Consider the following 13,618-nt stretch of genomic DNA (forward strand, 5'->3'; position numbering starts at 1 on the left):
TTTGAGGACCCCTGCTCTGCAGACTCAGGCTCTGCCTTTTGGGACTGGCTTCAGCTATTTGGGTCTTGGTGGGGCTCTTGGGGTCTGGCTCTGCCCTCCAGGACTGGCTTTGGCTAGACGGACTCAGGGTCTAGGCTGGCTCTTTGGAACTAGTGTCAGCTGTTTGGGACTAGATTCAGCTCTTTGGCCTTGACTAGGCTGTCCTGGGCTAGGTCCATGAAAACCAAATTGAGAGAATAAGGAGAGAAGAGAGGGGTCTGAGAAAAGTGAGAATGAGGAGAAAAGTGAGAGGTGAGAGGAAATTGAGAGGATGAGAAGAGAGAAATAAGAGAAAATTCACCTTTTCCTTTTAAAAAGAGGTTTTTATTGCCTTTGGTCCACAGTTGGTATTTCACATTATCTCTTGGTCCCAGGGCTCCTGGGTGGGGCTGGTCCCAGGGAGGGCCTCCTAGTGGGGGTCCCTGTGCAGTACTTGGCGGGGGAGAGGGGACAAGCGTGGAAGAGGTGGGGGTCTGGGTTTGCCTCAACCACTCAGAACTCTATTGTCCTGTCTGCCTGTTTCCCCACTGGTGCCCTGTGCGGGTCCTGGGGAAATGCAATCCCTCACCATGCCTAAAATATCTGGGGACTATGGTCCAGCCCTCTCCCAAGGAACTTCCTTCCCACCCCATCCCCCCAAAAAAAAATTACTTTTGTTACAACTGCCTGAAACTTCTGTTGGTGCAGAAACCACAAACTGATCAGCAGAGAAAAGAGAAGAGGGGCAGAAGCAACCGGAAGCATTTGGGGCCAATTTCCCTCCCTGCACAGGTTTCTCCCTGCCCCCCCTCCCCCCGCCCCTGCTTGGCCCTAAGCCTGCTGGGAAATTTGCTACCTGGGTGTGCCCTAGCGGGGACCCCCATCCTATATGCATCTGGATCTGGCTTTCACAGACCCTCAACTTAAACACATAGAAAAACAAGATGAAAACGTAGAAAAAAGCCCAAATTCCCGATGGGACAATGACGTGAAGAGACACTCTGCAAGGATGGGCCCTCAGTAGCCTGCCTCCTCTTGGTAGTATGGAGGGTACTCCGGGGCCTTCCCTGGGCTTGGGCAGTCGCCAGCTGAGCCTGGAGCCCCGTCAGCCATGGGGCCTTGTGGACAGTACTTGGGGTCATATATCTGCCGGCCCAGGCCAAAGACCTGGCCGCTCTGGTTGGCACCCTGTGTATAGCCCATCTGCAGGGACATGGAGGAGTTGTCACACTTGTCGGTCCCCAGCTTGGTGTCATAGATGTGCCGCCGGGTCCCAGGAGCCGTCATGCCCACCTGAAGAGGGAAGAGAGAGCATCAGGATGGGAGGGATGAGGGATATGGAACGCCCCAAAATTTCCACACCATCTCCCGTCTCCCTTTACGGTCACAGTACAAACTCCTCTGCGCCCTTCCAAGCCCTGCTCAGACACCCTCTTTCCTGACTATGCCGAGAGGATTCATTACCAGTGACCCTGTCCTTTGGAACCACGGGTGTTTGGGTCCAGCTCTCCCTGCCAGTCAGGAAGCTTCCTAGTCTGGAGCCAAGGCCTCCTGAAAACCCCCACCACACTGCGACATGTGACACAGAAGGAAAAGGGAGAACCACAGGGTCTAAAAATGTCAGAGCTGAACGGGCCTCAGGTCAATCCCTTGAGGGAAACTGAGGCATAGAGCTAGGTAGAAACTTCCTTGGGGACACATAGTAAGCTGAGGCAGAGACAGAGAAGGCAGGAGGGAAGCCCAGGGTGGGGGTGCCAATGGAGAACAAGGGTTTGGGCCAGGTGGGGGCGTGCCCGAGGGGGACTGGGTGAGGCCCACCTGGCTGGCACACTTGTTGGTGCCCATTTGCAGGCTGATGGTTGAGTGGTCCATGGGTGGCAGGATATGGTTCTTGGGGTCGTACAGATGCCTTCTTGTACCATAGGCCGTCATGCCCGACTGGCTGGCACACTTGTTGGTACCCATCTGCAGGAAGATGGCAGGAGAGGTCAGGCTGCCCAAAACTCAAGAGGCCACGGAGTGGGACAGGGCTGGGGTCACAGCAGAATCTCCCCCCTACCCCCGATGGGCCCTGGTGCCCACCTGGAGCCCGATGACACACTGGCCCGCCTTCATGGTGGCGTCATCAAAGTTCCGCTCCTGCTTCTCTGAGTACTTGATGCCAATGTCCACGCCACTCTGCAGCCCCTTAGTCTTGGCCTGGAGGGAAGGGGGGCTGGGAGTATCAGGGAGGGGCAGCCTGGACTCCTGAGCCAGTCCCAGAGTGTGTGAGCCTGGAGGAGGATCGGGCTGCAACCTGTCCCCTTCGCCTGCTGCCCAGTGACTTAGGCTTCAGATTCAGAGGTGCTGTTGGCCCCCAGCCTTCCTGTTGCTCAGGCCAAGCATTCTGGGGCGGGGGGGGGGATCCTCATCTTTCATCTCCTTCTACTCAACTCTCACTGCTGCTTGTTCAGGCCATGACCACCATCTCTCACTTGGACACTTGCCCCTGGGTCCTCGCTGATCTCCCCGTCCCCAGTCTTCATGGGGCAGCCCTTGAAAACACCACTCAGAACACCGTTCCTGACATGAGAACCTCCTCCCTGTTCCTACATCAGGGCCTGGCTATTCCTTCCTCTGGAAACACTGCTCCAACCTATGCTGGTCTTTGTTTAAGGGTCACTAGACCCCACACCCTGGTCTAATTCTTTCTTCTTCCTCCAGGCATGTCTCACAATCGATGACTTACAGCTTATAAGAAAATGACTTGAAGAGGGAACCCTCTTGTAAACTCTGGGCTTGGCCGTTCATCAGTGGTGACACAGGGTTCAAACTCCAGTGGGGATGTGGATGGCGGGGGAGGCTGTGTCTGAGCGGGGGTGGGCTGTACCTGACCAGGGGGCATATGGGAAATCTCTGTAGCTTCCTCTCAATTTTGGTATGAACCTAAAACTGCTCTAAAACAGAAAGTTTTGCCCTGGCCAGTGTTTCTCAGTGGTAGGGGCATCGCCTGTGCACCAAAGGGCCTCGGGTTCAATTCCCAGTCAAGGGTACATATCTAGGTTGCAGGTTCAATCCCTGGCCCCGGTCAACCAATCGATGTGTCTCTCTCACATCAATATTTCTCTTTCTCTCTCTCTCTCTCCTCCTCCCTCCCTTCCACTCTCTCTAAAAATCAATGAAAAAATATCCTTGTTGATGATTAACAAAAAATACCAAAAAAAATTAAAAATTTTAAATATAAAGACTTTTTAGCCCTGACCGGTTTGGCTCAGTGGATAGAGCGTCGGCCTGCGGACTCAAGGGTCCCAGGTTCGATTCTGGTCAAGGGCATGTACCTTGGTTGCGGGCACATCTCCATTGGGAGGTGTGCAGGAGGCAGCTGATCGATGTTTCTCTCTCATCGATGTTTCTGACTCTCTATCCCTCTCCCTTCCTCTCTGTAAGAAATCAATAAAATATATTAAAAAAAAAAGACTTTTTAAACAAAAAAAATTTTTTTTGGTTTATTGTCTGCTTCCTCTATCAGACTGTGAGCCCAAGAAGGGGTAGACTGTCAGCCTCTGTAAATCTGTATCGTCTGCTGTGTGGCTTTGGGCAGGTCTCTGCCCCTCTCTGGGCCTCACCTTCCCTGCCAGAGCCAGAAGAGACACCTGCACCTGTGTCATGTTTCCACTCTCAAACAGGTCATTGGCCTCGAACAGGTCCACAGAGTTCATGCCGTAGCTGACCATGGCCTTGATGAAGTTGGAGAGGTTTTCTAGCTGGGAGGAGACACAAAAGGGGCTGTGAGAGGACCTCAGACTGCCCGCAGGTCAGATGGGGTCCCCCAGCCCCATCCTTTCTCCGCCCGACAGTCCCTCACCTGGTGCCAGTTTTGCATGGAGCGGTTGATCTTGGGGACTGAGCCCGGCTGCAGCTTATTCATGAGCCTGGGGGGAGGGAAGACATGGGTGGGGAGGAAACAGGAACCTCCATGAGCACAGGTGAGCCTGGATGTCACAGACCCAAGAGGCTAATTCTACTCTTAGCCACTTTCCTTGTCCACCTCACTGCTTCTTTCTGGGCCTTAGTTTCCCCTCTTGCAATGGCATCTTCACCCACAAAGCAAAGATGCTAAAGAGTGACAATAATGGGTGTTGAGAGCATAATCCAGAAGCCCTGACTTCGGGGAGCGAATCTGAGAATTTCCATTCACATGTGCAAACCACGGAATGTCTGAACTGTAGTCGGGCAGGATGCAGCAAAGGCCTCCGGAAACTTCAGTGGCTCTCCCAGGAAAGGGCACAAGGCAAGGATGCTTCCTGCTAGCAATCCTCAACAAAGCAATCACACACACACACACACACACGCACACACGCACGCACACACTCACACACACGCACACACACACACTCACACACACACACACACACACTCACACACACACTCACTCACACACACACGCACGCACACACACACACTCACACACTCTCACACACACGCACTCACACACACTCACACTCACACACACACACGCAGAAAGACACAGACTCACTGAGGGAAAAGCAAGCAGGCTTCAAACGGCAAGTGGAGCACGGCCACCCTGTGCAGGACAATCCGGTGACAAGCCCGTGCCCACACCCACACTCACGTGCACAGGATAATCCCATCCTTCAGACCCTTCTGGAAGTCGGGGCCAATAGACAGGCCTGTGAGTCCCTCGATCCAGCTTCGGAGCTCCGCCTCCTTCTGAGGGTCATACTTGGACAGAAGCTGCGGGAGCAGAGGGCAGAAGATGGGGCTGAGGACACACCCGGCAGAGGTTCTCTGAAGCTCCTGATGGGGTGAGGCTGGTGGCCCCACAGGGAGGAGACAGAGGGGTCTGGACGGCCCCACACTACGGCGCCGTGTCCCATCAGCAGGGACACTCACAGGCACAGATAAACCCCCCTCCACAGACACGCTCCTATCTCCCCCCGACAAACTTTGGCTCTAATCCACTTCCAATGGTGCCACACCCTCATCTCCTTGCTCTACCTGCACTAGAGACAAACCCTTCTGTTCCCACTTCCTGTCCGTGGATGTGCCTGTTCTGGACATTTCACATAAATGGACTCACACACCGTGTGGCCTTTTGCGTCTGGCTTCTCTCACTAGTGGCATGTGTCCAAGGTCTGTCCATCCATGTGGTAGCGTGTCAGTGCCCCATTCCTTTCCATGGCTGAGTAATATTCCGCTGTGTGGATGGACCCCACTGTGTGTACCCATTGACCAGTTGATGGGCCGTTAGGCCGTTTCCATCTCTTAGCCATTGTGAATCCTGCTGCTGTGAATATCCATGTACAGGTTTTCTTAAACACCTGTTTTAATTAGTTTGGGAACCTATCTAGGAGTGGAATGGATGGGTCACGTGGTGATTCTGTTTGACTTACAGAGGGACCACCAAACCGTTCCCTGTGCCTAGAACTGGCCACACCAGTTACTGGCTCAGGGCCTTCGCATGTGCTGTTCCTTTTGACTCAGATGTTTGCATGGCTGGGTCCCTACCTTCCCTCCAGTCACAGCTTGAAGGCCACCCCTTTGGAGAGGACTTCCCTGACCACGCTAGCTATGACGGCCCTCCTCGGGTACCCCTCTCTCCCTGGCCCTGCCTCCTTATTTTCCTTCTGTCTTTTATCCCCACCTTCTGTTATAATACAGCTTCTCGCTTATGATGCATCCCCCCCCACCCCCCTTGAGCTTTGCTGTCCAGCTCAGTGCTGTCTCTGGATAAAAGTACTCCTGGTCCCCCATCAGTGCACGCCCATTGCCCACAAGCACACACACACACACACACACACACACACACACACACCGTTTCCAGTGGCAGCATCTCAGAGCACGGACGGCTGAGGAAGTCAGAATGGCTGAAGCCCCGGGAAGCCCCAAGAAGTCAGGGAGACCCAGGCCAAAATGGGCAGAGTTGGTCAGCCCCAGGGCAGTCCTTGGGAGTGGTGGGAAGCTGAGTCCAGCCCCCGTTCAGGACCAGACTGGATAAAACTGGGTGCGTTTTCTGCTCCAGACCCCCTGCCCACCTTTACTCACAGATCCCCACTGGGGAGGCCCTCCCTTTCCCTCTCCTCCCATCCCCCAGGGGACTGAAACCTTTGGCAGACCTAATTCCTCTCAGCTCCGCCCCACCTCCCCCATGATTTCTCCTCCCCGTACCTCAGTTTCCCATCAGTGTTTGGAACGGTTTGCACAGGGGTCTCCTGAACCCTGGCCTGCCTCCCGGTGACTGCATATAAACCCTCGTGATAGGATACGGAATCCCCGCCCAGAGCCCAGGGGAGACAAAGGCAGGAGGCTGGTCGGCTAACCCGATCCGCTCGGCCCACCCCCTCAGGCTGCCGGCTCCCGGTTCCCAGGGCTGGGGGCGCAGCCCAGCCCAGAGGAAGCTTTGTTCAGCTTGAGGAATGAGCAGGGTCACGTCCTGATGGCTGAGCCGGAGGGAGAGGGGCTGGTCTGGATGCCTGGAACGCCTGCCCAGCTGGGGCCCGTCCAGGGCGGCTCAAGGGGGCCAGGGTCCTGGGCAAAGGCGTCTGGCCCTCCCCACAGTGGCCTGAAGCATTCTTCACCACCGCAAACTGCCAGGAATGCAGCCACCGCCTTCTGCGAAATCTGCTAAATTGGGACCAGCTGTTCCCAATGGTCTAAAAGCCGGTCACCCAGCCCAGAATCAAGTGGCCACAGCTGCTCAGAGGGACACAATGGACAACCGCCTGCCTCAGGCCATCCAGCTGGGGGTAAACTGAGGCACGGGGGCCAGACAGAGGTCTCTGGGTCTCCCCCGTCTTAAGTAGCTGGAAAAGTGGGCAGGGCCTGGGCTCCAAGCCATAGGAAGAGGGACAAGTGGCCGTGGCAAGCTGGTAGGTGGCCAACTCACACTCCAAACTTGCAAACCGAGGCCTGACTTCAGGGAGCCTCTGACCTCACTCGCCTGTGCAGGTATCAACCTGCCCCATCTCACTCCATCTCTGAAGCTGCCCGGGTCTCACACGCTTCCTGCTGCCCAGGGGTCAGCGCCAGGTCCAGGAGGACCAGGGGTCATCAGGCGCTGGATGCAACAGGTCTGGTTCCAGTCCTGACTCTGCCGTTTGCAAGCTGTGTGGTCCTGGGCAGCTCTGGGCCCTGTGTGCAAACTGGGGCCCTTAAACTGCCTGGGCTGTGTGGGACAGCATGCCAGGTGCCTGCACAGGCAGTCTGTCAACGTTCCGTGTTCACTCTGTGGGATTATTGTTGGAGGGGGATTCATGGGGGGCGGGGGGCAGAGCCAGCTGAGTGACTATTCTCTATCTCATGGCTTCCTAAGCTTCAGCTTCCCCTTTTGTCAAAGGGATGGAGGGAGGCTCCAAGGAGCCCACTGAGGCAATGGAGAGTTCTCCCTCCTGTTGAAGGTCCTAGGGTGCCAACTGCAGGTCCCCGTCCGGGGCTGGCCGGACTGTGTCCTCAGCATGCCCAGGCAGGCTTCCTTCCCAGATGTCTGGTGGGAGGATGTATGTGTGTGTGTGTGGGGGGGGGGGAGGGGGATGGCAAACGCCCCTCAGCTGGAAAGGCCCTTGCTTATCAGGCCTGAGACCTCCCCATGGATCTGGAATCACCCCCTGTGCTCCCCCTTCCCTAGATGGGCCAGGCTGTGTGACCCTCCAAAAGTGTCTGCCCCTCTCTGAGCCAGAACCACAAGAGTTTTCTTACAAAGTGTCTCCCATTGGCCCCACCCCGTGTTTCTAGGTTATGAAACACACATTTCAGGGAACCCGGGCGTCCTGAGGACCCCTCTGCTGTTCCTTTGTCAGACGGAGACAAAGAGAACAGACAGGGAACAGCCCAAGCCGGCCTCCTCCTCCTCCGAACAACTTCCCCTTGTCGCCTCCCTCCCAGGTGTGAGAGGTTGGGAAATTCCTGTGGGGGGTGCCCACACCCTAATTTAAAAAGAACACCTGGCCCGCCCGCTTCCCCTCCTACGCTTAAGTGTCCCCCAAACAGACGTGTGGCCCGGGGAGGAGGGGCTGCCGGAGCCTCTGAGCCCCTCAGTGCTCTCTCGGGCCTTGAAGCGCTGGAAGGGCCCAGGGCTGTGGGGTTTAGGTGGGGAGGGCGGGGGAAGGGGTCAGACCCCATCACTCCTGGGCGCTGGGGCAGTGCCAGGTCGCAGATCTCTCTGCTCCCCCAGCATCTCGGGAGTCTCGGTGGGCGCCCCCAGAACCGCAGATGTTGGGGACGAGGAGGGCCACTTTCATCCCAGAGCCACTATGCCTAGATGTCCGGGAGCCTAGACGGTGCAGGATCTCCGGGGGCGCCCCTCACTCACCCGGTTCTTGACCTCAGCCGAAAGCCCGTACGAGGGCCCCTTGTTGAACTGCGTGGAGCTCATGCCGGCGGCGGCGACGGCGGGACCCACGACTTGGCGGGTGCGCCGGCGGGACGCGCGGGTCCGACCCCGCCCCCACCGCTGATTGGCCCCTCCGCACTTGTCCTTATAAGGCCGGGATGCGCTGGATTCCTGCGGCCGCGGACTTCCTGCACTCGGCCGGCCGCCCCTACACCCGCCCCGGCGGAGCGCCGCATTCCCAGGAGTCCCGAAGGGAAACTGAGGAAGGGAGGGGCAGGGGCTTTCGACTGCCAAGGCGTGGCACGCTTGCCCTCTCCCTGCTGGGGGCCCAATAAGTGGCTCTCTCACCCTTTCTTGGTCTCAGTTTCCCTTTCTGCAGTGATGGCAGACAGGGAATTGTTGGATGGAACCCTAATTCCCTTGGTGCACGAGTGAGGACTCCTCCCTGCCACTTAGAAGCACCTCCCAATTTAGCCTCCCTCCAGGAACTCCATAGATGGGTGGTGGACCAGGGAACTAGAGGAGTCCTCAGAGGAAGGGGCATTGGAGCTGGGGCTCTGATGGATGAGTAGGAGTTTGCCAGTCCAAAAGGGATTCGTGTTCCTGGCAGAAAAAAAGGTGCAAAGATCTAGAGGGACCATCAGTGATCCAAAGCGTGTAGAGATCAATCAGATAGACTGGGGGATGGGGGATGAGAAGGGACCTTGAATTCTGGGCTGAGGAATGATGGGGGATGGAGGGGTGTAGGAAATAGCAGAGTTGAAGTCAGGAGATGTCTTGGGGTTAAGGCTGAAGCTACCAAGCTACCCGACCAGGCACACAGTTGGTGCTCAATAGGTGATGTTTGTTTGTACAGAAAAACCAATAAATTAATAAATAACAGAATAAATTAATTCACTTATTCAGTAATTTGTTCATTCATCAAAAGTTCCCTGACACGGCCTCTGGGCCAGTTCCTTGCTAGGCAATCCTGGCTTCCATGAGACCTTAGCTCCTGCCCGTCCTTGGGAAGACAGAGCCAGGCACAAAGTCCCCTGCCCCATGTGAACAAGTACAGTACAGAAAAGGGGTCTGGGGTGGAGGAACCTGGAAGGGAAGTCGAGGCTCCACTGGCTGGACGGATCAAGGAAAGTTGCACATAAAAGGAGACATGAGATGGGGTTCTGAAGCATGTATAGGAGTTTGACACATTTGACAAGTGGCTGGTTGGACTCTGTGAGGGCTCAGAGATGACGTACCGATGCCCCTTCCCTGGGGAGCACTCATCGCTGGCTCCCCACTCTCTCAATGTTTGCTTCCTCTTTCTCTGCCTGTCATTCTCCCATTCCATCTATCTGAAGACTCCTTTCTTCAGGGTTCAAGTCCTAGCTGGATGGTCTTGGAGGAGTCCCTTCCCTTCTGGGTCTCAGTTTCATCATCTGTGAAATGGGGACCAGTGAAAGTGGGAGGGTCAACAGTGAGGCAATGCAACCCTGAGTATGGGGACAGTGCAGTTTCTTGGTGTCTAGGTGGGAGCTGTGAGGGTGGTAGGGGCATGGGGTGTTCAGGTAGATTCCATGCAGGTCCTGTTGGGCAAGAGGTGGGCCCCAGGGCACTCTGGAGGCACTATGAAGAGGTCTCAAGGCGGCCTGCAGAGGTCAGTGGCTGCTGGCAACATGGCCATGGGTCTCCTTGCCATGCCCTGGCCCCTGGTGCTTGTCCAGTGGGCAACCACTTACTCCCTAGGGCAGTGGTCGGCAAACTCATTAGTCAACAGAGCCAAATATCAACAGTACGACGATTGAAATTTCTTTTTGAGAGCCAAATTTTTTAAACATAAACTTCTTCTAGCACCACTTCTTCAAAATAGACTCGCCCAGGCTGTGGTGTTTTGTGGAAGAGCCACACTCAAGGGGCCAAAGAGCCGCATGTGGCTCGCAAGCCGCAGTTTGCCGACCACGGCCCTAGGGATACCATCTGAGTTGGGGGTCTCTGAAAAGTTGCATGTGACCCCCCCACCTATGCCTACAGCCCTATGTCCAACTCATGCCAGTCCAGGCAGGCATACTCACAGGACAGTAGCCCGCCCACATCCCGGGGTGCTGGGTCCCCCTACAGCATTTCTATTAGGGAGGCCAGGAGCTGAAACAGAAACAGGAAGACTGAGCCTAGATGGCTCCAAATCCTAGAAGCACCTGCCAGCCTGTGCGCCTCCTGGAGACCGGGGCAAGCCCTGCAAAACCACCCAGCCTCAGTCTCCACCTGTGAAATGGTCTGCTTCCCAGGCACTGATATTCACCACACGCCCCCAAATATGCCTGGGACGCCTGGGATGTTGTGCCACATAAGAGCTGGGCACCTTAGCCCTGGCCCATGTGGCTTAGTTGATTGAGCATTGTCCCAGACACCGAGGTCACCGGTTTGATTCCCGGTCAGGGCACATGGCTGGTTGCAGGTTCACGCCCCAGTGTGGGGCATGCAAGAGGCAACTGATGGATGTTTCTCTCATAGATGTTTCTAGTTGTGTTGTGAGTGGGAAACACGCCAGATTTCAAAGATGTGATCCAGAAAAAGGTGTCACAAACTTCATTCGTCATTTTTCATATTGATCACATGCTGAAATGATCATATTTTTGAGATATAGAGTGATGTGAAACATTTTACAAAACTGTTCTTAATTCTACTAGAAAGTTAAAAATTATGTGTGTGGTTTGTCTTGTATTTCTACTGGCCGGGGCTGTTTGGACCCATAGGCCAAATCCAGATACTGCCTTTTTTTTTTTTTTTTTTGGTGGCCCGTGAGCTAAGAATGGATATTACATTTTTAAGTGGTTGGAAAGAATTTTTGTAAGTATATCTTTATTAATTTAAGAGAGGGAGAGATAGAAACATCAGGGGTCCTCAAACTTTTTAAACAGGGGGCCAGTTCACTGTCCCTCAGACCGTTGGAGGGCCGAACTATAGTTTAAAAAAAACTATGAACAAATTCCTATGCACACTGCACATATCTTATTTTGAAGTAAAAAAACAAAACGGCAAAAACACCCGCATGTGGTCCGCGGGCCGTAGTTTGAGGACGCCTGAGAAACATCAATGATGAGAGAGAATCATTAATCGGCTGCCTCCTGCACACTCACCACTGGGAATTGAGCCCGCAACCTGGGCATATGCTCTGACTGGAATCAAACTGTGACTTCCCGGTTCATAGGTCAATGCTCAACCACCTAACCACACCAGCTGGGTGAAAATAATTAAAAAAAAAATACTATTACAGCCCTAGCCAGTTTGGCTCTGTGGATGGATCGTCGGCCTGAGGACTGAAGGGTCCCAGGTTCGATTCCGGTCAAGGGCACATGCCTGGTTGCGGGCTCGATACCCAGTGTGGGATACGTGCAGGAGGCAGTCGATCAATGATTCTCTCTCATCATTGATGTTTCTATCTCTCTCTCCCTCTTACTTCCTCTCTGAAATCAATTTAAAAAAATGTTTTTTAAAAAAATATATACTATTACACAAAGCTTGGAAATCACAAACTATTTAAGTTTCGGTACCCTACCCCTCAAAAAAATACAAAAAAAGAAAACCAAAACTAACTAACTAAAATAAATAAATAAATTTCGGTGTCCAAAGTTTTATTGGTGCCCAGCTACTTGGCTTATTGACCCTTCACCTTTAGCATTAACCGTTATTGCAGGACTGGGTGGTCTCTGGACTGCAGAGCTGAAATACTGACTCTCTGGCCTTTTACAGATAAGTTTGCCAACCCCTGGTCTAGGCTCTTGAGTCCCCCAGAACCCTAGAAATCCAGACTCAGACCTCCCAGACTTTGAAATCCTGGGGTTCCAGAGCTTAGACTATTTATATACCCATACCTTGAAGATACTGTGGGGCTGGATCCAGACCATCTTAACACAGTGAGTATCGAAATAAAGCAGGTAATAACCTTTCTGTTGGTGGAGGGTCTTGCTTTTCCACTGGAGGGTCTTGCTTTCCATTTGTAAAAACTGCAACACCTGTGAAGCACAAGGAAGTGAAACTCAGTAAAATGAGGTGTGCTTGTAATTACAGGACCTCTGCCCAAGGAACTCAGACCGATCCTATAGAATAAAAGCCTAATATGCTAAGTATCCGGTTGTCTGGTTGTCCGTTAAACCAATCAAAGTGTAATATGCTAATGATATGCTAAGTCCACTCAACCACTCGCTATGACGTGCACTGACCACCAGGGGGCAAGTGCTCTGACCAGTAAGTTAGCTTGCTGCTGGGGTCCGGCCTGATCAGGATTGAGCCAGATGGGCGGGACATGCCCTGGAGCCCTCCCGCGGTCCCTCCCCAGCTGGCCAACCTCCCATGTTCCTCCCCGGCCCTGATCATGCACTGGTGGAGTCCCTCAGCCTGGCCTGCACCCTCTCGCAATCTGGGACCTCTCGGGGATGTCAGAGGGCTGGTTTCGGCCTGATCCCCGCACAGGCCAGGCTGAGGGATCCTATTGGTGCACAAATTTGTGCACCCAGCCTCTAGTAGAATTATACTAGTATGATTCTGTGTAGTTAGTTGTCTGACTTCAATGTCCCTTGCCTTGGAGCCTGGGTTCAAATTATGACTGCCCACCTGGCTGTGTGGCCTTCCACAATTATGCTCCACCTTTCTGTGCCTCCCTCTCCTGTCTGTAAAGCACCTACTGCCCTTAGGAGTGACATCTGTGGATTCATCTGTGTAAACTCTGAGATAAAGGCTGTTGAGTTACACATGTCAAAATCTTAGGGATTTTGGCCTCAGCCAGGGAACCTGGCAGGGAGGTCTTGAGCTTCTGCAACTACCCTGTGCCCTTGAACCCACGGCACTCACTGATCCAACCAGGCTGAAACCTGGGGAGAATGCAGGGGCTGGAGGACCAGTGGTTGCAGGGGTCTTGGGTGCTGGGCAGGGGTCTGAGCCCAGAGATATTTTTTAAAAATATATATTTGTATTGATTTCAGAGAGGAAGGGAGTGGGAGAGAGAGAGATAGAAACATCAATGATGAGAGAAAATCATTTATTGGCTTTCTCCTGCATGCCCCACACTGGGGATTGAGCTTGCAACTCGGGCATATGCCCTGACTGGGAATTGAACAGTGACCTCCTGGTTCATAGTTTGACTCTCAACCACTGAGCCACGCCAGCCAGGTATGAGCCCAGGGGTCTTGGTGTCTGGGCACAGGGGGGCTGAAGGAGCAGAGGCAGCCACCTCAATGGCAATCCTCTCCCTGCAGTGTCTGGGCTCTGAGCTGGACCCCAGAGGGTCAGGGTGGG

At 54.1% G+C, this 13,618-nt stretch overlaps 1 protein-coding gene across 1 annotated transcript; it reads right to left on the reverse strand.

The window, feature by feature from the left end:
• Positions 1–352: 352 nt before the first annotated feature.
• Positions 353–8,484, reverse strand: CNN2 (calponin 2). The gene is made up of 7 exons (XM_079772544.1): positions 8,327–8,484; positions 4,631–4,752; positions 3,863–3,929; positions 3,624–3,761; positions 2,101–2,217; positions 1,837–1,983; positions 353–1,311 (listed from the first exon to the last, which is right to left on the reverse strand). Exons 1-7 carry the CDS (start codon positions 8,387–8,389, stop codon positions 1,036–1,038), a joined length of 930 nt encoding a protein of 309 aa, XP_079628670.1. The 5' UTR covers positions 8,390–8,484; the 3' UTR covers positions 353–1,035.
• Positions 8,485–13,618: the final 5,134 nt, after the last annotated feature.

This window comes from Cnephaeus nilssonii, assembly GCF_951640355.1.
Source record: "Cnephaeus nilssonii genome assembly, chromosome: 5".
NCBI lineage: Eukaryota > Metazoa > Chordata > Mammalia > Chiroptera > Vespertilionidae > Cnephaeus > Cnephaeus nilssonii.

Excerpts from the sequence above, each read along its gene's own strand:
- CNN2 (XM_079772544.1), bottom strand. The coding sequence starts at position 8,389 with ATGAGCTCCACGCAGTTCAACAAGGGGCCCTCGTACGGGCTTTCGGCT. Across the intron at positions 3,930-4,630 it reads GATGGGATTATCCTGTGCAC|GCTCATGAATAAGCTGCAGC; the intron begins GTGAGTGTGGGT and ends CCCTCCCCCCAG. Across the intron at positions 3,762-3,862 it reads CCATGCAAAACTGGCACCAG|CTAGAAAACCTCTCCAACTT; the intron begins GTGAGGGACTGT and ends GTCTCCTCCCAG.